Source organism: Camelus ferus, chromosome 12 (assembly GCF_009834535.1).
Source record: "Camelus ferus isolate YT-003-E chromosome 12, BCGSAC_Cfer_1.0, whole genome shotgun sequence".
NCBI lineage: Eukaryota > Metazoa > Chordata > Mammalia > Artiodactyla > Camelidae > Camelus > Camelus ferus.
The window spans coordinates 50,761,540-50,788,500 of NC_045707.1; the positions used below are offsets into that span (position 1 = coordinate 50,761,540).

Genomic DNA, 26,961 nt, shown 5'->3' on the forward strand with positions numbered 1-26,961 from the left:
TTGTAATTCTGCACCAACTTCCAGCATATAGAACATATATACATATAGCCTTACATATAAAAGCTTCTTGATAAACGTTTGTTATTAAATGGATGGATGGATGAATGAAACATAATCTCAATAAATAATAACCCTGTGTGGAAATGACCTTCAACTTTGTTCTCAAGAAGCCGACTACTAGAAAGCCACAGCTTTGAATCCCATCACCAGTCCTGAACCCTGTCCTCCAGAATTTGCTCCTTCTTTCGTTTATGTATTCTCATATTCAATAACTATTTAGTATCTACTGTGTACCATGGCCCTAGGTGCCAGGGAGAAATTAGTGAATGAGACAGACAAAAACCCTGATCTCCTGAAATTTACATCGGGTGGAACAACATAAACTATAGACAAACACAGAATTAGAATATATGGCATTTCAGTCAGTGATGAATATTAGGGAGGAAAATAAAACTAAGAAGGGGAAAGGGTGCTGAGAGTATGATTAAAGGTTTGAGGGAGGGCCATGCTGAATAGAGAGAGAGGTCAAGAAACGGCTTAGGGAGGCATAATTCTAATTTGTGTTCCAGGGATGGCTTCTTACCAAGGCCAAGCAAATAAGATACAAAACCCACCTTCCCGGTTCCTTCTTAGAAAAAAAAAAAAAGGCAGGCAGAGAGGAACAAAGAGGCCTACAGCACACAACCATGTCTGTGGGTTTATAAGGAGCAGGACAGAAGTGGCGTCAACCTGATCCTAGAATTACAAGTTCATCCTTCTCTTGGAAGAGCCTCTGGATGTTATAAGAAAGAAAAAATCTGAAGCCCTAGGGCCTTGCAGGGAGCATCAGAGAAGAGGCTAGGATACTCTATCAGAGACAGGCTTGGACCTGAACTCTCCAGTCAGGCTGAGGCAGGCTTGGCAGCATGGAAATCAGAAGTAGCCCAGGGTTAAGAGTTACAGAATGAGAAAGGAAATGGGCAGTAGGCTTGGGCCAGATGCCTTTTAAGTTTACGTTTATCTTTTTCACCTTCATAGGAGACATAGACCCCAATCACAAACTATTTCCAATTCCATGACTTCTGATGATTTTCACATAATTAAATTAATACATATACCATTTTTGGTATCAGCAATTTTTACGATATAAGACTGATATGTCAGTGATCTTCAGAAAACACTATTTCCAGAATTCTTTGCTTAATGATATTTGGTTACAACTAGCAAATATCATTGGAAAGGAAAGGGAATATTCTAATAAGGAAATATAGTTTCATTCTCTAACAATATTTGGATCCTTTAAATGCCATATTTAATTGTTTTACTGACATTCTGGAAGGCTTCTCTGGGCTTCTGTTACCTTATAATTAAATGGCAGAAATTATCAGTGAGAGTAATGTGATTAAAACTGTACCCAAAAATCAGATTCATAAAAAAATTGAGACATTAAGAAGTTATCTTTCAAGGATTTAGTAAGTTATGAAAACTACAGTCATCATGTCATTTGGAACTCTTTTTACTGTTATTTAGGTTGTAAATTTCTTCTAGAAAGAAAAAAAAATTCCTGGAAACAAAATGATATAAATTCATGGATTTAAACACTGCAAATGCCCATCCTAGAATGTGAGCTAAAGAATGCTCTTGTAATACCAAATTTGTGAATGGCTTCACTTGACAGATAGATTGCTTCAAGCAAGGCTGAACATTTATAAAGGACAGAGGAGGAGAGAGAGAGGCTGAAAAGATACTCATATAAATTATTTCATTTATACCTCATTCCTGAAGTTGTTTAGAAGCAGGCAACTTACTGAAGGAGAAGTGCTTTCCTTCAGTAACTGTCTTCCCTACTCCATTCCTGTCATGCTGTATGTAGGCTTGAGAATGAAGCATCTAATCAATGGGGGGAGCCATGACCTTAATTACAACCCAGAAATGCAGCATATCTACCAGGGAGAAGGAAGACAGGTACTGCCACATGATGCTTCTTTGGCTTTTTGCTCTCCACCCTGGTAGATATTCCAACCTGCTTCTACCTGCCTCTGACTTACCTCCACAGAGATGAAAGAAGAGAACAGAGGGAGACCATGGTTCAGAGGGTTTTCAATGACATAGCTAGCTATTTCCCGCTGAACTGGTACATACCACCCAGAAGATTTGCCTGGATTCAGGCAACTTCTCACCTCAGCTCTTTGCCTAAATCCCTGCTCCCCAGTCCATGATCCCTGCCTGAGTTATAAATCTCAGCGGCAATACATGTAGTGGGCTAGAGCTGGCCCATACTAGTTCACAAGAATGGATTGTTAAAAATTTGCAAGCCCACTGATCTCACTTTGGTAGCTTGAAATTGGTCAGGGTAGGAGTATTTATACCAGGGAAACTGTCACATGCTACAAATTCTCTTCCTCATCCCTACTCTCCCAACCCCCACTACTGCTTCTAATCCACTGCCTGGTTTAATTTGGAGAATCTGCATGCTGATCCTGCTTTATCTAATTTCCATGGATGTATCATTATGCCCCCCCCCCCGATCCTTTCTGTCTGTGAGTTCGTGATCCTGCCCCTTTTAACTTAATGTTACTCCACTCTGTCCATGTCTCAGCATGGGAATACACTCTGCCAAAAGCTACCTCAGCAGGGGGAGATAAATATCCCCCTCGTCCAAGGTATGATTTGGCTTCAGAGTATGAGTAAACCTGAATCTACAGATGGATTATATAGTTACTAGCTCTTCAACCACTCATCCTATTTCTAATAACTAACTGCCCTTCCTTGGCATCCGTAATAAAGACAATATGCTATCTCCTTAAGAAAGCATCTTTTGGCAATATAAATGACCATTTCAGGAAGGAAAAAAACTATTTGGAGCAGAAAAAATTTTTTTTCTCTTTCTTTCAATTTCTTCTACATTCTGCTGCCATATTATTTTCCTGTAATACAGATCTTATCATGATACAAAATTTTTTGATGGAACTCTATTTGGTTGATAAAGATCTTACAATTAATACTAATTTTTATGTCTCAATGAGAAAGAATAATTAGGACTATATAACAGCAGACGAAATAATGCAAAACTCAATTGGAATCTAAAAGTACAAAATCTGAGGATTATTCAGTCCTTTGAATTATTAACATCCTGCTCTCAGTATTTATGATGATTAAGAATTAAATGCAATTCTGCTTAGTTTGAAGTCTTCCTACATTAAAGAATTGCACAACTAGAAATTACTTACCTAAAACTTGCTTAAACCTAAGAGTCATATCAGGATCTTATTAAAAACAAACAAACAAACAAACATATAAACAAAAAAATGGCCCTGAGCAGAGAATCTCCACAAGGAGAGAACTTGAACATTGTAACAAATGTCTTCAGTAATTTTGTTGTCATACATCCTGGAAAATATTGGTTTGGTATAACCTCCTATTTTTTAATAAATGAGGAAACTGGACTAGAGAAGTAAAATACTGATGATTAATAACAGCCAACCTGAGACTATTAATTAGACTTTTCACTATGTCATAGTTTAAGTCAGTAGACAGAAAATTAAAGGTTTATGTTATCCACAATAAAAACAGACAGCTATCACTTATGAAATGGCAAACAAACATATTATAGGACATCATCAATATTTATTATATGAATCACTTTCAAAAAATTAAGTAAAATTTTGAAGTATTCTGCATTAAAAAAAGTCAAACATATATTTGAAAAACATGCCAGAAATAGTTAACTAAGCAAATAAAAATAACTGCCACATTGCCTTTTATGACCTGTTCTCAGAAGTCCATAATACCTTTTCTGCTGCATTGTATTTATTGAGGCAGTCATAAAGGCCCACCAAGTTTTAAAGAGGAGGACTGCAGTGAGGAGAGACAGACTCCACTTCTGGATTGGGAAGTTGCAAGGGTCTGTGGGATTGGAAATGTTCTTGCAACCATTTTTGGAAAATTCAATCTACAACAGCAGGGCCTTAAGTGAATGTACCTGGGTTGTCGTTTAACTCATGGTACAGCTGCAGATAATTTATTTAAGTCTACATAAATGTTTCCAAAAACCAAGTTGGATGTTGCATGTAGCTGTAGGTTAATCTGAAAGAGAACTTACTCAAATGCATTTTTAAGACAAATGCTTTTAGCATGGTGAAAATGTGTGGTTGTGGTTATTCATTTGGTCATATGTAATTAGTCAATAAATAGGTATATACTTTGGGTTGTAAGTGTGTGAGTGAATAAAAGTTAGATGTAACAACAGCCATCTCTCTATTACCCAAACACATCCATATATATGTGGGAATACATATACATGCGTATGTGTAGATACATTTTTATGTACATACACAGATACATATATATGTTCCACTAAAGACAATTCAGGAATGTCAACTTTTTAAAAGAAACTTTATTTTCCATCAATCTTATTTCCATTTTCTGTTAAGAGTCTTAGGAACAATTTAAGATAACTCAGTGGTCGTTCCTACCTGTTCAGTAGCCCAAGTGTGGAAGCTGCCGTCCAGTCCCCTGTGGCTGCCTGAGGGCTGCAGTCTTCAGTAGTGAACTGCTGGATGGACACAGAGAACACCTGCTGACCCGTCAGCAACCTCAGGTTGAGCAGCAGTAAATTCAGGAGCTTGAGCAGTCCATTCACTCTGAAATTTCTCCGGGGTCACAGCCTTTCCAGCAGTGGCCGGACCTCCCTCGTCAGCGTCCTCAGCGTCTCTTCAGGTGTCGAGATCCGGCTGACCTCTCCCGGGTGTTCACGGGAGACGGTGCCGCGCATGCGCACAACTTCCCACGCGGCGTCCACCGCGTAGACCCAGCGCTGGAGCCTGCTTGTTGTGGGGACGGCGAGGCCCTCATAGGGCAGAGGCGAGCCTGTGAGGCACGGTGACAGCAGGCTGGTTAACATACGATGCCTCTGAGATCAGCCCTGGATCAGCGACCACCGGAAATCTCGGCTCCTGGAAGGCTGCCTGGATCAGGCTAAGGACGGTTCCAGAAGAGAAGCGGCCTGACGAGAGGAGAGGCTCCTACCTCAGCACAGCCCCCTAGCCAGTGTTCCTGAAGGACCTGAGCCCGGTTTCAGGGGCCACAATGGCACGAGCTGCCAGCAGAAGCTTCTCCCAGGTTCTCTTGGCGTGTGCGAGGTAATGCCCTCATTTTTCCTTTTCTAGGTGTACTGTTCCACTTGGTCGTCATGGTTGATGCTGCCTAAGTGGGTTCCTGCCGCAAGGAATTTGAAGAGATCCTCCTTCATTGGCAGGACATCAGGGCTCCTGACACTGTGAAAGTTTCCCTTTAAGTTATGAGAGGAGCCCAGAACAACGCTGTATGGACCCCTCTCTGGGTAGCACAGAAAACCAAGAATATCATTTTTAATAAATTTTAAAAAAGCATTATATTAGCAAATTAAATTGTGGTCAATTTGTATACAGTGAAAATTTTGAAGAAAATAGATGACATCCTACCTCTGGAAGAACTCTCAGCGCTTTGTAGCTTAAAGGTCAGTGTTAGGGGCTGAATTGTATCCCTCGAAGTTCATATGTTGAAGCCCTAAACCCCAATACCTAGAATGTGACTCTGTTTGGAAAGAGAGCCTGTACAGAGATAATTATGTTTAAATAAGTTCAATACAGTAGACCCTAGTCTAATCTGCTGTCCTTAAAATGAGATTTGGACACAAAGAGGTAACCAGGGCACTAATGCACAGAGGGAAAACCACGTGAGGACACAGCAAGAGGGTAACTAACCATCTACCAGCCAGAGAGAGAGACTTCACATGAAACCAGCTCCACTGTCATTGTGGTTTTGGACTTTCAGCCTCTAGAACGGTGAGAAAATCCATTCCTGTTGTTTAAGCCACCTAGTTAGTGGTACTTTATGGCACCTAGTAAACTAACATAGTCACTCAATCTAGTATCTAAATGCATAGATGGAATTAGACATCTCTTAATATTTTTCTAAATAGTCTATCAAGAGTTTTCTCCCAGAAAACTTTAAATAAAATGGGGGAAAGTCTGTCTTTTATAAAGCCTCACTTGTCCCTGAATTTCCCTCCTGCACTTGTGCCCCTCATGCACACGTGTTTAAGGTCCTCTGGTCTTGTGTGTTTGAGACTCTTTTATAAAAGACAATTCTGAGTATATTCAAAGCATAATTTCCTAGGCAAACACAAATAAGGCTTAAGATTAGAAATTTTATAATTAAGTCAACCTAAAGTTTAAATATCCTTTTGGTTATAATTTATCTTTTAAAAAATGAACAAAATGCAGTATTGGGGTCAGAGCATTTGAGCCTTGAGTTAATAGCCATGAGAGACTTTTGCACTCCTCTGATTATAAATGTATTGCCCTTTCTACACAAGGATGGTGCTACTATCATATAATCATTATTTTAGCACAAGCTGGCAGGAAAAACAGCAGTAACAACAAACACCTTTGTTTCATTTAAAGAAGGAAAAATATATTAATAGTTTTTTTAAAAAAATACAAATTGCAAATATTTGTACTTGTGTAAAGTTGTGTGAAAATATTTGTTTACTTGTGTAAGTATGTTGCTTTGTGTCTGTATATTTATGTCTGCATATCAATGAAGTCAAGAGATTAAACCATTTATGAGCTATGTGTCCTGGGTTAAATTTCTCAGTGTAAACTACAGCCCCCTCATCTATTAAATGGGGCTAATAAAATGTTATCTCCAAAGGACTGAGGTTGGGGGATTAAATAAGAAAACACATGCAAAACTCTTGGCAGAATGGTTGATACATAACAAGAGGTCAATAAAATTTAGCAGCTGTAAGCTGTTATTAGCAGTAAAGTTCAAATGCTGAATTCCTCGAAGTCAGAGACCTTAGTTGTCTCAAGGTCATCATATCGTAGAGAATAGGTTCTCTATGAGTATTGTGGGTTGCATTAAATTGCTATAGGTTGGACTGAACCAAAACATATATTATATTACATTTACACAATGTTTTGTATTTCTGATACTTTCTAAAAGTATTTTAATATTGCAAAGAAAAATATTTACCAAATATTAAAGTAGCTGGCTGGGGAAAATAAATTATATTAAGAAATCTAAGTCAGTTTGGATTCGATTCTTTTAAGCCCAATGCTTTTAAACAATGTGTAGTCAGTAACCATGACTGACCATAAGCAGACTTCTGTTTCAAAGAAAATTTGATAATTTTGTTGATATTTGAATTTGCTTTGTTGATCAAAATATTTAATTTTTCCTTTGCTGTTTAGAGTTGATGAATTTGATGTGTGATTTTAGAAACTTCAATCTTTGTTTTTCTGAAAAAATGCAAAACATTTGCTATTTTTCAAGCTTCAAGGGTCTGAAATCAGTTCAAGGCTCAAAACTGATAATGGCACGAGTCCACTCAATTTAGCAAAAGTGTGTTCTCTCTGTTCCTCTCTAAATGTTACAGAGAATTTATTATCTTTTTTTTTTTACATTTAAAAAACAGAAACAGTAAGCCAAGGATGTCAACGCATCATGGACTCATAAGAGAAAAGCCTATTTTGATTGCTTATTTCTCACTTTTACAATTTACCCTAACAGAAGATTTCTAGAAACGTAAAGGACAGTGAGAATGTGATATAATGGGGAGATCACTGGGACAGAAGTCAGAAATCCAGATTACAGCCCTGATCCTGCTAAATCACACAATTTCTGGTGAAAGGTAGTAAATTTCTCTGGATCTCAGCCTTTTCTGGAAAATAGGGAGTATAATAGTGTGTTCTTCTCTATGAAGATACAATTATGCTTTGAAAAATGGAGAACACAACTTAAATGTAAGAAGTTTTTGTCTCATATGTTGTCTGCTATGACATACATTTTTCTCTATGAAAATGAATATTGAATAAGTCAGTGCCACCAACAGATCTCATGAGCATTTAACAATGTACTTTGAACATTTATTGCATGGCAATTGTGTACCATTTATTGCCTGGCTCCTATGAACTAGGGATTTGAAATATATTACTGCCTGATCTTTAGAATGCAGGTACTAGGTAGTCATTATTATGATGATTTGACAGATAAACCAACAAGAGCATCAGTCCTGAGTGTTTCATCCACATGTGCAGGAAAAAAAATTCTAGACTTGAAGCTAGGAAGCATGACTATTCCCATTTTACAGATGGAGCTTCTGAGACTGAGGCTGAGTTGCCCAGAGTCAAGCAGAAAGTTAGTGACAGATAGAGGCTCCAGCACTTCTGGGAGGTGGGTACTAGGGGCTCCATTTAACCTCAGGATAACTGAGGCTCAGAGAGCTTAAAGAATCTGCCCTAAATTTCCCAGGCAGAAAGTGCTGGAGCCAGGATTTAAACCCAGATCTGTTGACTGCAAAGCTAACGTTCTTTTAACTACCACACAGTGTAAAAAGAAGCACATTGGATACACAGCAATATACCTCCTCCTTTTATTTAATACACAGTTGTAAAATTAATCATTTTGCATTTTACAACTTCCTTGTTCACTTTCTCCTCCCTCCTTGGTTACAAAGCCTCTCTCTGCTCTTCTACCTGATTTAGCTGGTCTCCAAAAGTCAAACCTGTTCTATTTTCTCTCTAGAGAGAAAGCTTTATATAACATCATGCTTTCTATTTTTTTTTTTTTTTTTTGCCAGTTCTGCTTATATTGCTAAGAGTTCAAGGATTATCTTCCTTAACAATGCCAGATCTTTGATGCATTGTATTTAGAAGAACAGTTTCAGCATAAGGATAAATTGACAAAAACTTTTTTTTTTTTTTTGAAGTTCAAATAGGAAAACTTTGTACCGCTGCGAATAATCAAGATTTCGGCCAACTCTCTTTGTTCACGATGTCCTACAGTGTCAGTATTCTTTAGTGAACCTTCTCCCTAGGAAGCCCTTCTTCAGATACCTTCTTTAGGCTCGCTGTCAGTGCTTTAATACCTTGACTACTTTATTTCTGCTCAATGCAAACTTTTTAGTTTCTCTTTTCCTAGTTAGCACCATTGGAAACCAGATGAAAGGCAGCTTCTCACTTTGCACTGATAGTTGATCTAGATAAGCCGACAAACACAAAGGTTACAGACACGATATTGTACAAGCTATACTAAGGTTGGGTAACCAGAAAACCAAAAACATGGATTAGGGGAAAAATCAGCACAGATAATCTTCAGCTTCCAATGTTTGCCCTGAAAAGATTCAGCATCAGCCTATTTCCTTTGCTCTACATAAAAGAAACTTGCTCTGCTTTGGAGCTCTTCATTGTCATGAAATCAGTCATTTGAATCAAAATCCTTAAGGACATTTTCCATGCTGACAGTACTGCTTTGAAAGGGGTCTAATTATTTTATAGTCCTGAGAGCTACTCGGCATGCTCTAAACTTGACAAATTATTTCCTATCATTCCACCCCATGAGAAAACTCTGCAGTGTATTTACAGAAATATTTAACTCACTTCTTAGCCCGTAAATTCTTCTTTTAACAAGAAAAAATCATTCAGGGATGTAGTAAAACATCATGGTTAGAAGGATGGGCTTTTAGAGTCACTGAGGAACAGGTTAAATCCAAGATTGGCCACTGTCTAGCTGTGTGACCTTGAGTAGCCAGTTAATTACTCTATGGCTTAGTTTCCTCATCTGTAAAACACCTACCTTATAGGTGGACTTGATCATCTTGCTTCTCTTCTCTAAATAATGGCAATGATTAGCATCACCCTGTGCATAGTTTACCAAAAACAAAAAAATAAAATAAGCAATAACAGTTGTGCTAGGTGTATCATGAGGATTACTGTACAGATTACTTTAAGAGTTAAATAATATATGCAAAGTACTTAGCACTTGGTAAATGCTCCATAAACAATTATGAACTGACCTCAAGCTAATTTAACATGCACAACTCTTAAGTTCTTTATGGTAGATTACGTGGCCACTAGATCATATTGAAAGTAAACCACAGACCAAATTCTGTACCATATATAGACCAGTATATTGACAAATAGACACAAATCAGGTCATACAAGATATTCTTTAATGCTTGATGAAGTCCCAGCTCTTGATATAGTTAAGTGCTCCCATTAACATCTTGCATGAAATATTTACTCAAAACAAACACCAAACGTATCATCAGAAATCCTCCCACACCAGTGGCTGGAACCATTCTGTTTAATGCTCAAGTCATCATTTCTACTGCTTAAGGCTTCAGGCCTCCTTGAATTCTAATGATCTGTTCACGTCTATGCCTCAAAAACAATTTTAGCCAGTCCACACATCCTGAACATAGCTTTAATTTTACCAATGAGAGTTCTCTTCTTACATTAATGATGTTGGTCAATAAGCCACCATTTTCACCTCTAAAAATTTTTTTGAGATGTAGTATGCTGCTTATGAATAATATTGAATATTCTTATTTCTAACCTATTTCCAACATCTATGGATAAGCTAGATTTGGATAGCATAGATATGGATAGTAGAAGTGCTTGCATTAGTATTCTCTGTAGCCTGGAACTTCTAGTTTGAAAGCTTGCTGGCCAGCCCTGGACTGAAACTCTTGAATGGAATGTTTATAGCACCTGGGATGTACCCTCAATGAAAAAACACACACACAGTACCACGCTGCATATTTTAAGGTAAATGAAAGATATCATTGCAATAATCAATTTAATTTAAGCATGTATTCTTTATAAATGAAAAATAAAATGTATATTTAAAAATTGATGGTTATGACAATTATCATCTTATTTTTATTTACTATCTCACCTTGGGTATAGTCTTCAGAATAAGAAAACCAGTAATGGGGATTTGCCCTGGAAGCCTCCATAGTATGGAAGGACAGCTTTGAATGGAAACAGATTTTTAAAAAGGAAGATGGGTGAGCATGGCCAGTGTATGTGGCTAAGATGACCATGTCTAGCGTTTACTCACCATTCTAGTTTGGATCTTTAAATTCTAAAAGCCATCTCTTCCCCCAAGGCCTCTGCAGACTAGTTTCAAAACTGGTCAAGATCCCCATAACCTCTAAAGATGGGGTCATTGCAAATAGCCAGTTTCTAGCTGAGGGAAAACACAGACAATAAGGTACATTGTTAACAAATGTCTTTTATCCAAACTTGATAAGTGGTCTGATGAGGGTGGAGGGAGACATGAAAAATCTGCTACTTGTCTAAGCAAGTTGCACATCCACTAAAAAAAAAAAAAAAAAAAAAAAAGTGCCTACAATGCCTATCTCAGACTTTGGAATCCACCATAGTAAAGTTGATCTGTTCCCTAGCTGCCTTAGCGTCAAATTCTTTTCAGCCACCACCCCCTAGAAGAAGAAAGAAAGAATTCCCAAATATGTGACAGCTTCTCTGCCTTCCCTGTTTATAATTTTATAGGAAGAGATAACTAGGAAAGTCACATTACAACTTGTAATAAAGCTTTACAAATTACCAAGATACTTGTCTGTGTGTCTACACTCTATTAATTGTGCCATTCAAGAATTGTATAGAACAGACTTGTCAATTAGGAAATAAGCCATACTCTAGAAACTTCTCATTTAAATGATTCATTAGAGAACACATTTCAAAAGTAGAATATAAAAAACAACACTGCCATAGTTGGAGTCAAAAATCTTTTTAAAATCAGAGAAGTGAAGAGGATATCACTGCCAAAAACACCAACTCTTAATTAACTTATCTAATATACATAAAATTATGAGAAATATATGAAAGCCAAAACCAGGAAAATTATGCAAAAATATAGAGTTACATAATATATTTTTAAATGTCATGGAGATGAGGGACCCATAGTAAAATATATAAAACTTGTAATAGTCCATGGTATTTGAGCATCATGTATATATATATATTTTTTCATTCAACAGTATCCTATATTCTGGTAATGTAGAATATAGAAAAGCATATTCCCAGAATATAAATATCATTTAGAGAATCAATTCTACCTTTATCTCTTCTCTAGAAAATCTTCTCTGAATAAGCTTAAAATCAGTGTCTTATTAATAATAAATCACTCCTTACTGTAAACAAGGACAGAATATTTACTCTTTGATCTTGATTCCTTGGAAGTAGTGCTTCCAAAGTAGCCAGAAAGTGTTTTATAAGTAAATTCTAGAGACATGGGTTCTACCCCTCCTTCAAATAACCCTCTCTGTGGCCTCAGTTCTTCATTTGTAGATTAATTGTGTAAACCACATTTTATCAAAATTGTCTTCTAGTTTTAAAACCTGTGTTCAAAAAATAATTGTTTCTGAATTCTCAAGGATTAGAAAAAGACATAAACAAGTGTTTAAGTTAAATGAAATAATTATACTTCTTTTATTAAAAAATAAAATTTGAGTCAAAAAATACTTGTTAAAAAAATAACATGAAAACATAGTTAACTTTTATCAAGCTCTATATGCATATTCTCTCTAGAATGTTCCCATCAAATTCACACAGCCCATTTTATTCTTTCACTCAGCACATTTTGAGCAACATCCTTCTCTCCTTCACTGAATGAGGGACTCATGGATTACAAGTTAATTTTCTCATTAATTGTAAGCCTAATTAAGGTTGTAAGGAATGAGCAACTACTCTGCTTCAAAGAGGAAGTGTTATTTGAACCGGGATTTGAATGATGAAAAGGAGATTTCAGGCAGAAAATAGAGGAAAAGCTACTCCAGTGCTAAAGGAACAATGTGAACACAGGAACAAAGGTGTCAAAGAGAAAATGTTGAGAAGTCCAGTATGGTTAGTTGGAAGGAAGTGGCTAGTACAATTGATGAGTCTAGGGAGCTACATATATTGTGGCCAAGATGTGGGGCGCTTGGAATTTTGTTCTCTAGGTATGGAGAATCAAAAGACATTTATAGACACTGAAGTACTGTGCCTGGATTTTTATAGATGCTGCTGGAATGTTGGCAGCGATAATGAAGTGGACTGGAAGAAGAAAAGACCAGAGAAGGATGACATTTGGTGAATCTGCTGAAATAGTTTAAATGAGATTCATGAGACTCTGAAGTGGGGCAGTGATAATAGGAATGAACAATATATTTAGAGGAGATTTTTGGAGGTAATTAAAAGCTATTTGTCATAATTACTAGAGGTATTAAAAATATTTGTCAAAAATTAACTAGTGAATAAATAAGTTATATCTCCAAGGTTGAATTAATAGTTTTAAATATACCAGGAAATTGCCTCTCTAAGATCAGTTGGATTCCTTTTCACTCAAATTCCTACTAGAATGTTTAAATAAGTTTATTCCTTTAGAATTTCTTGATAATCTCACTTTTTCAGTGGGTCATGATAGCTAATAACTTCTTGATTATTTGATAGAGGATAATTATCTATCTATACTATAATTACCTTCAGGGAACATTAATTCTTTTCTTTTGATGAAATTCCTTTTGATATGTGATCAATGTTTATTGACAACATAAATAGAACATACTACATTAATATTGTAAACATTTCTAAAATTTCATAAAGAGTTTAAAAATAAAAAATATCTCTGATTTGGTATTATACAGGCTTACCTTTTTTCAGGAATTAATTATTTACTGTCGATTTTTAAGTCGAACATATTTTCAGGCACAGTGTAAAGGGAAAGAATGTCGACTACTAATGATTTAAGTATTTACTGTCCTTGGCAATATTTGCTAATCTTTATTCCATAATCAAAAAAAAAAAAAGGAACTAAACAAATGAGTTTGATGGTATTCCCTGAATACTAGAAAATTTGAGCTATTCAAAGAATACTCTGTGAACTGATACCTTTCATCATTTTTAAAGCTGGTCAAACCAGACACCAATAGGGTAGAGGAAGCTTCACATTTTTGTAGCTTGTAGCAACTCTATAGAAAAGAGGTAATGTTTCCAATTACTATAGCAGTTAAGTCCCACAATGGATTCTGAATGGCCCACCTCAGGTGATGTACCTATACCTCACCAATTAGGGGGCTGGACAGACCTGGACCCTAAACTCACCCCTATAGTGAAGGGGAGGGGAGGAGGGAACAGAGGCTTGTGAATGACAATCCTTCTTGAAAGACATGGAATTGTGTGTGATTTCCACAAAAGAAAGTGGGATGCTGGTAGCAAAGGAAGAGGAACAGGAAAGGTGCTGGCAGACAAAAAAAATCCTAACCATAGTCCAGATGCCTGAATTAGATCATACTTTTTCTAATTACCAATTGAGGGATCTTGAATAAATTACTTAACCTAGGAGTTTCCTTATTTTTCAGACAGAAAGACTATCTCCCCTACGTGATTGTGAGAAATGGTGACATCTTATAAGCAAAGGGCCTTGTCTGATTCCTGCCTCCTGTCTGGCATCAGTAACCTAATTAGAACAATATTAAAGAGATTCGCTGTGTTCTGCTCACTCTGCTAGGCACTGAAGATAAAATAATGAGTGAGGATAGTCATAGTCAGTGACTTCAATCAAATAATCACTCAAACAAATGTTAAACTGCCTCTGTTCTGTAAATGCTACCAATGAGAGGGAATTCATGCTTGAGTTTATAAGAAGACGGGAGTTGACTGAATCAGAGGTTAGGGAAAGCCTGCCTGAGGAAGAGAATATAGGGAATACTGAGTTGCAATCTAAAGAAGAAGAAAATATTTACTAGGCAAAAAGGAGAGAACTGAGCCAAGTGGTCTCAGCAGAGGCAGAAGGAAGAGTATAAGCAAATGCTCTGAAATGGGAGGGAAGTCTGAGGAACAGAAAATGGCTCTTGCCTCTGTATCAGAGAGCACAGCATGAGCTGACTTTGGAAAGGCAGTGAGAGGCCAGACCCTGGAAGCCTTAAAGTCTTTGCTAAGGTATTTAATTCTTTATTCCAAGAGCAATGGAAAGCCACCAGAGAGTTTTCAGCAGAGGAAGTTAAACACGATCAAAGAGTGATTCTTATCCTCCTCCTTTTCTGTTTCCCCCAGAGATGGGGATGGATGGCATCCTTCTGGTATGAAACAATCCCCGTTTCAGTGTGGGGTGCCATTTTTAAAAAGAAGGGTCCTGAAATCAACATAAGAGAGGGCAGCCAGAAAGGGGTGAATGAACACGAGATGTTTTATATGCACAAGACAAGATTTACTAGATTTTTTTGCTAAATTAAACCCGTCTCTTAACTTTATCAACAATAAATACGAATGCTCTTAAAAATTTTTTAAAAAGCTTTCCAACAACTAATCAAAAACAGAATGATTGACCAAGTAGCACTGAAAGTATGTAAGTAACACCTAGATAATTATGAACAGACTTTCTTCCCAATGTATCAAATGCTGAACTCCCTGCACCCTATAACAGGAGCCTACTATTCTGCAAGAAAAAATTCCCAATGCCTCTTATCCACTTGGTGCATAGCCCAGCCTCTTGTTCACTTTTATGTAGCTCCTGGTTTTCTTCCATTAAGAGGCTGGGTGCTGGCCTTTGTCTCCTCTCAGAAGCCTACCTCAAAGACAGATCTCAGTCTTTATGATCCACTTCTAACCTCCTGATGAGCTTGTCTGCAGTCTTTGATTTGCATGCTAGCTCTTTTCATCTCTTTGATATCTGCTTTTATATTCTCTTAATTTGATTTCAAGTAACATGATTACACAGCAAAACTGTAGTGCAGCAGTATGAAAGAAACAACAGATACACAGTTATGTGTGAGAAAGTCAATGATAATATTAATGTCACTAGAAAGCCATTGAGCTGTGAAGATGGGAGGAGACAGAACCAACCTAGGGGGAGAAGAAGGGAAGAAGGGAGGAAGGCAGAGCAGGAAGTGAGTCAGTGGAAGAGATGAATATGTTAAGTATTAAGATGAATTATTGAGTTGAATGAAAGGAAATTGGATTGAATTTCTGATAGGCCCACCCTCTGGTTTCTTTTAAGTCTGTTCTAACTTGTTAGGCTATTCCTTCTTATTAGTCCCTTAAAATTAGTACAGTTAGATTGATGTTTGCCAAGCTTCAGTAATTCTACCAGCTTCATGATTTTTGCTATATATACCTTCCTTGGGTACCAGTTTTATTTATTTAATGTTAGACATTAAACTGCCTTTAAATAGACCCTTCACATTTTTTTTTCCTAAGAAACAATCAACTTGGAATCATCTGTTTGATGTGATATATATGTATTATACATGTATGTATGTAGTATACATTTAAAAATAGACATTTTAATTTATACTCATTTGATAAAATAAAAAAAGTTGTTCATTGGTGTACCACCTACAGTCATCTGTGGGGTATACAGTTCTGTATACCACACTGCTAAACCCTTGATTTGAGGTAAGGTCAAAGACCCTGCAGTAGATTCTGAAATAGAACCAACTTTCCTCCTCAAATTCATTTCCCTTTCCATAAGACTATAAAGATACATTTCAGGAGTGTTTGCAAGTCTTTGGAAGACTCTGACAGACTAAAACTACTCCTAAAGGCTGGTTGTGTTAAGATTGGAATTCTCAGGGAGGAGTCATTAGTTAAATGATTTTCCTATCTGTCACAGTTGCTTGTTTTCAGGCTTCTTTTCACTGCTGCTTAAAATGGTTTGCAGCACCGTTTTGATCTAATTATCTAATACCCTGAACTTTGCTTGTGGTCTTTTTTTAAACATTTATTTTTGTAACTGTGGAGGGGGAGGTAGTCTCCTAGCTGAAGCTCTGTAGCCTACACTTGGAGTGAAGCCCTTGATGAAGGATGTACAGTGGCATACCAAGTCCACATTTCCACCGCATGTTCTCCCCAAACCTGTTTGCTATTGAGTGTGGTAGACAGAATAATGCCCGCACCCCCATGCCCTAAGATGTCATGGTCCTAATCCCTGGAACCTGTAAATATGTTGTGCTAAATGGCAAAGGGGAATTAAGGCTGCAGATGGAATTAATGATGCTAATCAGCTGATTTAGGGAGTGTCCTGGATTATTCAGGTGGGCCCAATGTAATCACAAGGTCCTTAGAAGTGGAAGAGAGAGGCAGAAGGGAAGGTCAGAGTGCTATGATGTGAGACTGAACTCATCCTTATTGACTTTGAAGATGAAGGAGGCTATGAGCCAAAGAAACTAGACAGCTTCTAAAGCCTGGAAAGGCAAGAAAAGGAATTCTCCTCCAGAACTTCCATAAGGAACTCAACCCTGCCAACACTGAGCCCAGAGTGATCCACTTTGGACTTCTGACCTCCAAACTGTAAGACAATAAATTTGTGTTGTTTTAAGCAATTAAGTTTTGGTTATTTGTTACAGCAGTGATAGAAAACTAACACAGTGAGCTTCAAATTTTATGTAGTTTCTTATTTCTCACGGTTATAGGTTTGACATACTCATTCAAAAAAAAAAGCTCACTGAACTAATTAAGGCAAATTTTGAATCCTACTCTTATTAAAATACCTCATTCCTAAATTTACACTTTATTCTTGGTTCCATGAGATTATTCCTATTAATATCTAGTGGATATTTTCTTTAAAAGATTAATAAAATGCTTTTTAATGGTCTCCAGTTAGAAGAACAAAGATGAAAGGGTTATGGAGAGTCAATATTTGTTTCAAGCATTTTTTAAAAGCTGTATAGCCAGGGCTGTGGATTCAAATTAAGCTCTGCCATCTGCTAAATGTGGTTTAGGAGAATTGACCTTTCTAAGCCTCTGTTTCATCAACTATAAAATGAGAATAAAAATGACAGGACTTATACAATAGGCTCGTGGAAAGGGTTTAATGATATAATCTATGTAAAGTACTTACACGGCGCCTAGTATGTAATTAACGGTGTTACGTAATGGTGTTAGCTATCATTATTATTGTTGCATTATCTTTCCGATTCCAAAACGCTTTCCAGCAAAAAGGTACAGCTTTCAAAACCCTAGTTGTGTCGGTGACCTCTCCGTTTAATAATCCATCTTGTCTCTTTCGATCTTAATTTCTAAAGAAGCAGCAGTAAACCATTCTAGAAACAGCATCTCCCTTACCAATACTTAATCCTGAGTCAACATTTATTTTAATTATTAAATATTCATTCACTAAAGTAATTGTTAAAAAAAAATAGACGGGGTAAGACAATGGCCTAACTGTAGATCCTAATTAAGCTTTTTAAAAATTTTCCCTAAGTCGAGGCGGGGTGAATTCTTTCCTAGGCCCCCAGTGAATTCCTCTGCCGCACCGCCTTGGCAAGGAAGACAGAACTCCGGGCTTTCGCCGGCGCGCGAGGTACTCTGTCCGTCCCGGGGAGGTGCCAGGTGAGCCCCGGCGGACCTGAGAGGCCGAGCTGGGACTCACCGCGGCCGTCGCGCGGTGCGAGCGGCGGTTGCAGGGTGTTCAGCTTCGCCCCCGCGCCCTCATAGCCTCCCGGCCGTGCGCGTGCGGGGCTCCCAAGCAAGGGGACCTCTTGGCTCAATCTATCCAACTTCTGGGGCGTTTGCGGCGCTCCAGCCGCCCTCCCGGGTCTCCCCCCGCGCCCCTGCAGCGTCTCGCTTCCCCGGGGCTCCGGAAGGGAAGGAGGCGTGTCCGGAGTAGGCGGGAGGGAACCGTATAAAAGTGCTGGCGGCGCGCCGGCCCAGGCTTCATTCGCCGCCTCGCGCCGGGATCGGGAGCGCCGCGGGAAGCACAGGCCGTGGAGAGAGTGCTGCGCTCGGGCTACCCAATGCGTGGACTATCTGCAGCCGCCTCTCATGCAATATGCTGGAGCTCCAGAACAGCTAAACGGAGTTGCCACACCGCTGCCTGGGCTGGATCACAGCTCTGCCTTTCCTTATGAAGAAGACACAAGTGAGTAGGGCACGCCCGGGAGCTCGCCGGCTCTCCAAGGAAATCGCGCCCGGAGGCCGGCGCGTCCCGGCCCCGACTGCCGCGGCGTGAGGGGCTGTGCCTGCCGGACGAGCCTGGAGGGCGCGGGGGAGGCGGGCGTGGCGAGCAAGCCCCAGCCGCCCGGCCTGTGCGTGCCAGGGAGAGGAGACGAGGGAACCTGTGTCAAGTTTGGAGTCTCTGTGTTTAAGTTGGGAGCTGTCAGTCGGGAACTGCGGTTCCTGTAAGATGAAAGGACCTGCTCTTTGGCCGGAGAGTTTAAGTTACTACGGAAAAGCATGTCTTTGCACGGGAGACATTTTCCCGTGGATTCCGGGGGAGATTACACAACAGCTCCTCACGCCACACGCTGGAGCGCTCGCGCACCCAAATTTTTGTGCAGCCCCCAGTTGGGCACCCGGCTCGTGCGGACTTGGGTGCAGCCGCGGGAACGAAGCCAACCCCGAGTTCCTTAGCGGCCGCACTCGGCTAGGCGGAGAACCTGTCTCGCCAGCCCGGGAAACTTGGCTCCCGCGTGGATCTGCCAGGTTTGCGGCGCTGAGTGAGCTCCCTAGGGAGCTCTAGCTGGGTTAATACCTCCACATTGCACCCACTTTCTTCCACTGCAGAAGAGGAAAAGTTTGTGTGTGTGTGTGTGTGTGTATGTGTGTTAGTGGGCACCTCTGATGATAGTTATTGAGGTAATTCCCAGTGCTGTAAAACTGTGCATTATATGTAAGCACAGTGGGTAAAGCACCGTCCAGGGGATACAGTTAGATTTTTTTCCCCCTCGAAGCGGGTGTCTGGCTGGTGCTTTAGAAAGGGCAGCCTCGGTACTCTCATCCATAGTTCTTTTCACCACTGCAGGTCTTACCTCTTCTCCCTTCTCCTCTTAGAATTTTTCTGTGTATCTACCGCGGGTTGAGTAAGGCTGCCCTTTCACCCCCCAGAGGTTCTGTCGGAGATTGCAATTCCTGAAATGTGTGGAAGGGGTAGCAGTGGTGGGGAAATGGGGAATTGGGGGGGGGGATGTTTGTGGGTTTGTGTCAATCTTCAATTTAGAATGAAGGCATCCACGTGCTGAAAATGCCTTATTTAATGACACACTTCATGTAATATTTTAAATAGATGGCTAGGCCTGGGAAAGAAGTAGGGAGAACCGAGCCCATTGTACCAGGGTGGAAAAGGGCAGGGGGAAGGGACATTGGCTGGTAGAAAGGTTTGTGTAGTCCCTAGGCAGCTGCCTAAGAAGAGGAGCAGAGGGCAGTTTCCTCTCCTGCGGGCATGTTGGTTTGTTTATAGGGAAAGCATTGAACGGCCTCACCTGAGATCCACCAGAGAGGGCTATTGACATGCAGATATGAAAGATGGCAACAAAAGAGAAGTTTAATGTAATTACTTGATCTGTACATGCTTTCTGCTTTATGAAATAAGAAGCATGGGTGAGGAACCCATTCTTTGTTATAGTAGCATCTGCTCACGTGAATGGTAGTGGTGAAAGCTGGGTGGAGAAACCGCTACCTTCTAGTTCAGGAAAAGAGCCTAAACCTCCCTATTTAAACAAGATCCCTGGAGACAGATCAGGTTAATGACCAACACTCCAAAGTGGGGCGATGTACTATCAAGTCACTTTGAGGGTCAGTCGAATTGATGATCCTTGCACCCTTGCTTTGCAAAACAAATGTGAGCTCTGTAATCTCCTTTCTCACTTTGATTAAATGGCTGTGTAAATCGGATTACATGGAATAATTCCATTGAAAACTAGAAAGAGGTCAAACTAGCCTGAAACTCCTCAATGTTAGTGACTCCATGCTGCTGACCAGGGACGATGGAGACAGCTAAGTATTTTAGAAATGTGACCTGCTCGGACAGAGTAAAAGTGCGAGCCCTTTGGGGGAACTTGCTGATGTTAAAGGGCTTGAGGCAAAGGAGGGCAGCGCCCTTGGTGAATGAAGGCATTCATTGCCTGGGATCTAATGACCTTCAAGGTTTCTTTTAAGGATAATTCTAGCAATTCCACATTCTTGCCACTGAAAAAGGGGACCCTGGAAATAGCATGAAATCAATGAAATAATCAGTGGAAATGGGGGAGGGGAATTAGATCCTCATTCATACTGTTAAATTTTCTAATCCAAAAGTTACAAGGAAATTTCCTGTGCAACTCTGTATGGATGGAGAGTAACATAAGGAAATCAGACATTAAGAAGTCAGATCAATTGTTCTACTGAATCTAATGTTATACTTGCCAGGGAGGAATATCTGTTAATATTCAATAGTTTAAATAGTCATTTATAAAGATGGCTTTATCTATTATAAAGCAAACGGTTGTGCACTCTCCCATTACCCAAGATATAAAATACAAAGTTAATAATAATAATGATAATAATAATGCACTTTAACTTGAATTATGCAGCTCTCTGAGAATCAGACACCAGGCAGTCTGGCCTTTCAGTTAAGCTGTGTGGAAATTCCGTCAACAAGCACTTGGGGTTTGGTAAATGATTCTTTCATTTATTTAGCACGTGTGATGGGCTTCAGCATGTGAGAAATAATTACTCCGGCATTAGTCACATGGAGCAATTGTAACAATAAGTTTAATCATTAATGACAGAAATGAAAGTATTTTGCATTTTTCAGGTTTCTGATTGTATTTTACTCATCTTGTGCTTTTTTTTTCTGTTTCTGAAGAAAATTGTGTCTCTAGCTTAGAAAAGAACATCTATTTCAACATAAAATCATTTTTTCATTGTAATGCTGATAAACTAGCATATTAAATAACAACTGGGCATCTTAATTTGTAAGGCCAATTAAAAAAGTGCTATCAGTTTAACGGACCTGGCACTGTTTATTGACGTACTTACATTTTGGTTTTTGAGATGGTTTGTGAGAGTTTTTGTGACTGCTATCAGAAATACTAAAATAGGAAAAATTCATCTGGCAAACAGTGTAGAAAAGGCCATGTTAGGCACACATTAATTCTCAGAGAAGAAGCAAACAGAATGTTTGTTAGCTTTTGTTATTCCAAAGAAACTATCCCTCTTTTGTCTGTGTGAAGTTTGTCATCTGGGTGATGATGAGAGTTTATAGAAAAAAAATTAACATTTATGAAAAGAGCATTGTTTTAAATCTTGTCCTTAAAATCACTCCATTTGGAATGTGTGCTATGAATAATCCTAATTTATGTAGCTTTTAATTGATACATTCTGCCAAGATTTTTAAACTCGAGTGCTAAGTTGATTACATTTAACATAAAACAAAGGAAATAACCATATGGAAATCTCAGGGCCTGAGCCAAACCAATTAAAATGGCCAAATTTTAATGGCTGATTTGGAGATAGCAAATTGTGAATCACATTTGTTCTTTAATGATAGGTGATTGAAATCTTTTCATCACCATCAATAATGTTAAAAAAGAAGAAAAATCCTTTCCCTTCCCCATCCATATCTAGGGAGCACCTCAGATACAGTGGGAAGATCCTAGGCTCTGGCTTTGGAAGACTTTGATTCCAATTCCTGTTTTACCACTGGTGATACAAATGATGTTAGGCAAATGGTGAAACTTCTTGGGGTTTCTATTTTGTCATCTGCGCAACGATTATAAAATAGTTATAAGGATGTTTTTCTCTACAAGGATTGGTCATAAGGATTAAGTGAGGTTTGATCTGTGTCTGTATCCCAGCACAGTGGCTTACTGTAGCTACAGTCTGAATTTATTATCTCTGAGAAGAGAATTGCCTGCCCAGCTAACTTTAAAAGCCAGAGAAAACCTAGCTATTGCAGGTAAATGTTGCTTAACCAGCAAAGCACAGGGATCAAGTTTTTATAAACCAGAATCTGTGGATTCAGTGCCTCCCCTTAGAGGCTGATACCTGTTTTTACCCATCAAACCAGTAATGTGTGAAAATAAAGGCTGTCTGTGGCATGGGAGATGTTAAAACAATTCTTTAAAGATTTTTTTAAGTGAAAATAAGAAATAAAATTTAAAACAGAAATGGGAATATTATCACCATCTCTGAGTCACTTTCCTGTTTCCATACTTTTGCTTTCTAAGTTCCCCTTAGGGTATGTTTCATTTTAGACTAAAGAGACTCAGGGTGTTCTTGAACATGCCCTTCTAAGTGAGGACAAGTCTGCAGGGTGTCTTTATTGTTTTTACCAGACAACATGTGGTGACTTTTTTTTTATTGTTATGCAACTTTTGGAGTTTTTTTTTTTCTTGGTTACCTTAATGTTCCCTTTCGTAAACTAGGGAAAGGCATTTGGATATAAATCTCTCAGGAGTGATCTTTTATCTTTATTTTTCTAGTACATGAATCATGAGCAACTGCAGGAGACTGTCTTTTTGGTGTTAGTCACCTGTGTAGTCAGAACAATTTATAAAATAAATTGAAGGAACACCAGGATGCTTTTATAAAATATGCTGTTTTCAGGGTTATTTTGTTTAGACCTTGTCTCATGGAAACCATTGACTGTAGCCTTCCTGATTTATAGATGCAGAGAGATGTTTTTGTCTTTTCCCTTAACTGTGGGCATACTAAGAACTGTTCACAGGGGCTAGGAGTTGGAGAAAATTACCATTATCCCATCTCTACCTATTTCCTTCTGTCCAGAAAAACAGAGGTGGTGGGGGTGATTTTCTTATAATTAGGCCTTGTGGTTCTTTTTCTAAAATCATAATGTGTGTCATCTAAAGGAAGACTGTCCTTTATGTAACTTTCTTTGTCTTTTGACTACATTTTACTGTTTTTCTAGGCTGCCACATTAACTCGGTTCTTAGAGGGTGGAATTCTTTTATTGGCCCAGATACTATGTTGTATGTCTGTAGGAAGGCTTTGGAATCTCTGTGGACCTCAGTTTCCTCCCTGTACGATGAGGAAGTAGGACTAGGTGATTTCTAAGTGCCTTCCAGTTCTAAAATTCTCTATTTCTAAGATACTAGTAAAATAGGTGTTTAAACCAGATGACATTTAAGCTTCCTTTGGTTCTGAAATTTGTGTAGCCATGGCTTTGGTGTGAATAGAAATTATAACCATTGTTGTATGAAAGGAACCAGCCAGTGGGGAGAATCAAAGGGGATTTAAATTTAGACTGCTCTACTTCCAGCCTTTTCACCTACTAGATATTTCTCTGTAACAAGAGTGGCATTTCTGTTTTGTGATTTTGGTAATATCCATAGTCGAAGAGGATCTCTCCTTTCTCTCTTACAACCTTAAGTTCTCTCAGCGAAGAAGAATCATAGGGCAAAGTCAGACACCAGAGGAGGTCAGCTAACAAAAAGGTCACGAATGCACGCCGCCCCCCCCCCCCCCCCGCCCGCCCCGTGTTTGCTCATCGCCTCTGCCCCTGCAGTCTGCAGTGTCTGTGTCCATGGAGTAGAAATGGAGAGAATCTGACCATGGAGTAGAAAGAGCATTTGTGGAGGGAGTCGGATATTCGGGTCCTGCCCTTGGCTCTGGCACTGGGTCTTAGAAGTCTTGGGCAAGTTTTGGGCAAGTCACCCAGCCTCAGTAGAATCATGCCCTAGAGTTAATCCTGAGAAGATAGTGAAGAGGAGGGGTCTGCACTTAGAGATGCAGAAGCTGACAAAGGAGGGAGCAGCCCTTCTGCCCCAGGGAAAAACAGTTCCTGTGGGTGGCAAGTGGCCGAGTCTCTCCTTGCCCTGGCTCTTTGCAGGTCCAGTACCATCTCTGGCCCACCTCTCATCCACCTCTCTTCCTTAGCTTCTCTCTCCGAGACTATCACAGCTGGGAATCAGAAGCCACTTTTCACATTGTTGACATGAGAATATACAAAGATCTGCTGGACCCTTCCTCCAGCTAAGAGACCATGGATTCCTCAGAAAATAGAGCTATGACAATGACAATAATGCTCTTCTGCTCCAAACACCAACAAAATCTAGTGAGCTACCTACTAGAGCAAAGTTCAGAATGGAGACAATGATCTAGACTATTAAAAAAGCAGCTGCAGCTATCTTTGTTCGTTATCTGGATGCAGGAATTTACCACTTGACTCTGCAGGTGTAGCAGTTGCCTTGGGGCTTGGAGTGCTGCTGATTAGAATGTAGTCTAAAGGGGGCAGTTAGGGTGCCTCTTCTGTGTTTCTGGCACAGACAGCAGCTCAAAAATCCAGCCGTTGCCTTGCAAAGAATGCCTTTGCTCTCTAGGGTGACGATGCAAAAGGGCGCACAAGACAGGAGCAAGAGCAAACCCACCGTCACAGCTCACGTGAAAAAGCAAGCCCTAGCCTCCTTCACCTTTGCAGAAAGGGCATCCCCACTGTATACTGTACCCCCGACTGCTGGAGACCAGGGAGGAAAGAGCACAGCCCAGAGGGGGCTGTTGTTTTTCTTGTATACACCTACTCAGTAGCACTCTGTTGCCCTTTTTAAGAGCAGAAGTTCGTCTTCTAAACAAAAGCCCTGTGGGTGCTTATAACTTTTGCATCTTTTTCACCTTTACATGGAAACTCTGAAACTAAGGACCTTTCCATTTAAGTACCTTTGCTAAATTCCAGGACTGAATCACATCTCATAATTGGCTTGTTTCTTCTAAATGCCAGGGTTTGAGCAGTAGTCAACTAGGTCATCTCCAAAAATTACAGCTTAGTAGTGACTGTCTATTGTGAGGGACCCCTTTGTGGTGTTTTCCACTGTTTATTTGATGTCCCTTTCTCAGAGCTTTCTTAGACAACTGCCTTGTGAAAACACAGATTCCTTGATTTCCAAGAAGAGTGTTGCAGAGAAAGTAGGTTGTGTTATAAAGGCCTTGCTCCCCACCTGCAGTGTGTTGTCCATATGGATAACTGTTAAAATTTATATTCACTGCAGAAATTTAGATGGGAGAGGGGAGGGTAGAGATGTTTCCTATAAATGGTTTCTACTATGATCTAGAAAGCTCAAGGATTGAAAAACAAATCTTAGCAGTGACACTTCATTATTTATGGTTCTGTGTAAACCTGCAACTTAATGCTTTTGAAGTAGTCAACATGTTAGGGATTTCCATTTTTGATGACCAATTAAAACCTCTGTGATTGCTTAAGCTTGAATCTCTGGTGATTTTAGAAAGCTGCTATCTTCAGCTGGCCCTACCGGGAGATCTCTGATGTGTTCTGTTAGGCAGAGAACTGACCATAACACAGGTCATTCTACTGCTTGTTAGATAAGATCCCAACACAGGAGCCAGGCCTCCAGGTGGTCCAAAATGGATAGCTAAAAGGCAGGAATAATAAAGTAGTTAGAAAACAATCATGAAAAATCAAAAGGAGGTTATTAGCATGTTTTTAATACTGGATGAAATTGGTTCTATGTAGAAAAGCACAAAACTACAAAATAGGGTTTATATAATCCTTTAATTGTTTTTGCAATAAATTGTAACAGTTTTGTTGTTTTTGTTTTTTATAATTCTTAACTGCTGCCCAGAAAAGTATTTTTAAAACTTCAGTGCATGTTTGTTTATAATGTACCATGGCCCATAATAGTACTCTATCTTAATAATACTATAAAATAGTGGACTTTCCCCACCATTTGAAATTTGGATCTTTTTTATTCTTAAACAATCCCATAGACTTTTAAATCTAAAACCGATTTGACCATTTATTGTTTGCATTTCTGTGTAAATGTCACACACAAATGATTCAGCTTGAAGGAATGAAATTTACTATAGTATGTGTCAAGCGTTTGACATTTAAATGTGTAGCCATTTTAAATAGCTCTCATGACTGTTTTGTAAAATCAAATCACCCTGATAATAAGATTATGCCAAAATGGCACTTAGTAGAAAACAGTTCCAAGCTGAATTAATTAAAATAACTTTTCTTCGGGCAAATAACTTTTCTTCTGGGAGGTCGGCACTATTTTTTTTTTAAGTCCCATTTCACAGATGAGGAAACTAAGATAAGTTCTTTCCTCTGCCACCTCCATGTGATTACGGCCATGATTAACACCCAAAGATACTTAGCTGGCACAAGCACAGTACATTAGTGTGGCTTATTCAGTACCTCAAAGATACACATTCTTCTTACAGGAAGAGTGAATCAAAAATAAATGCAACTCAGATATTAAAAACAGCTGCTTATGATAGAACTTGTCAACAAAACTTTTGTAATTCCATTTGCCTAGCATAGTGGCTCATAGTAGATGCTCAATAAATACAGATTGAATGTTATGGAATGAATAAATGCCTGATTTCAGATTGTTGAATACCAAACACCTTTTTTGGAAGCTTTTCCTTTTCTTTCTTTCTTTCTTTTTTCTTTTCTTCTTCTTCTTCATTTTTGTTTGTT

At 39.0% G+C, this 26,961-nt stretch overlaps 1 protein-coding gene and 1 pseudogene across 4 annotated transcripts in view; one reads left to right on the forward strand and one right to left on the reverse strand.

Moving 5' to 3' along the window:
• Positions 1-4,427: 4,427 nt before the first annotated feature.
• Positions 4,428-18,465, reverse strand: LOC116667784 (annotated as a pseudogene).
• KITLG (KIT ligand) overlaps positions 18,444-26,961 on the forward strand; it is an 83,528-nt gene continuing 75,010 nt past the window's right edge. For 3 of the 4 annotated variants that reach the window (XM_032493649.1, XM_032493648.1, XM_032493650.1), the window contains exon 1: positions 18,444-18,666. In XM_032493649.1, coding sequence (XP_032349540.1) covers positions 18,652-18,666 — 15 coding nt within the window. In that variant the 5' untranslated portion in view covers positions 18,444-18,651. The remainder of the gene's footprint in view (positions 18,667-26,961) is intronic. The other variant, XM_032493647.1, reaches the window with a different exon arrangement.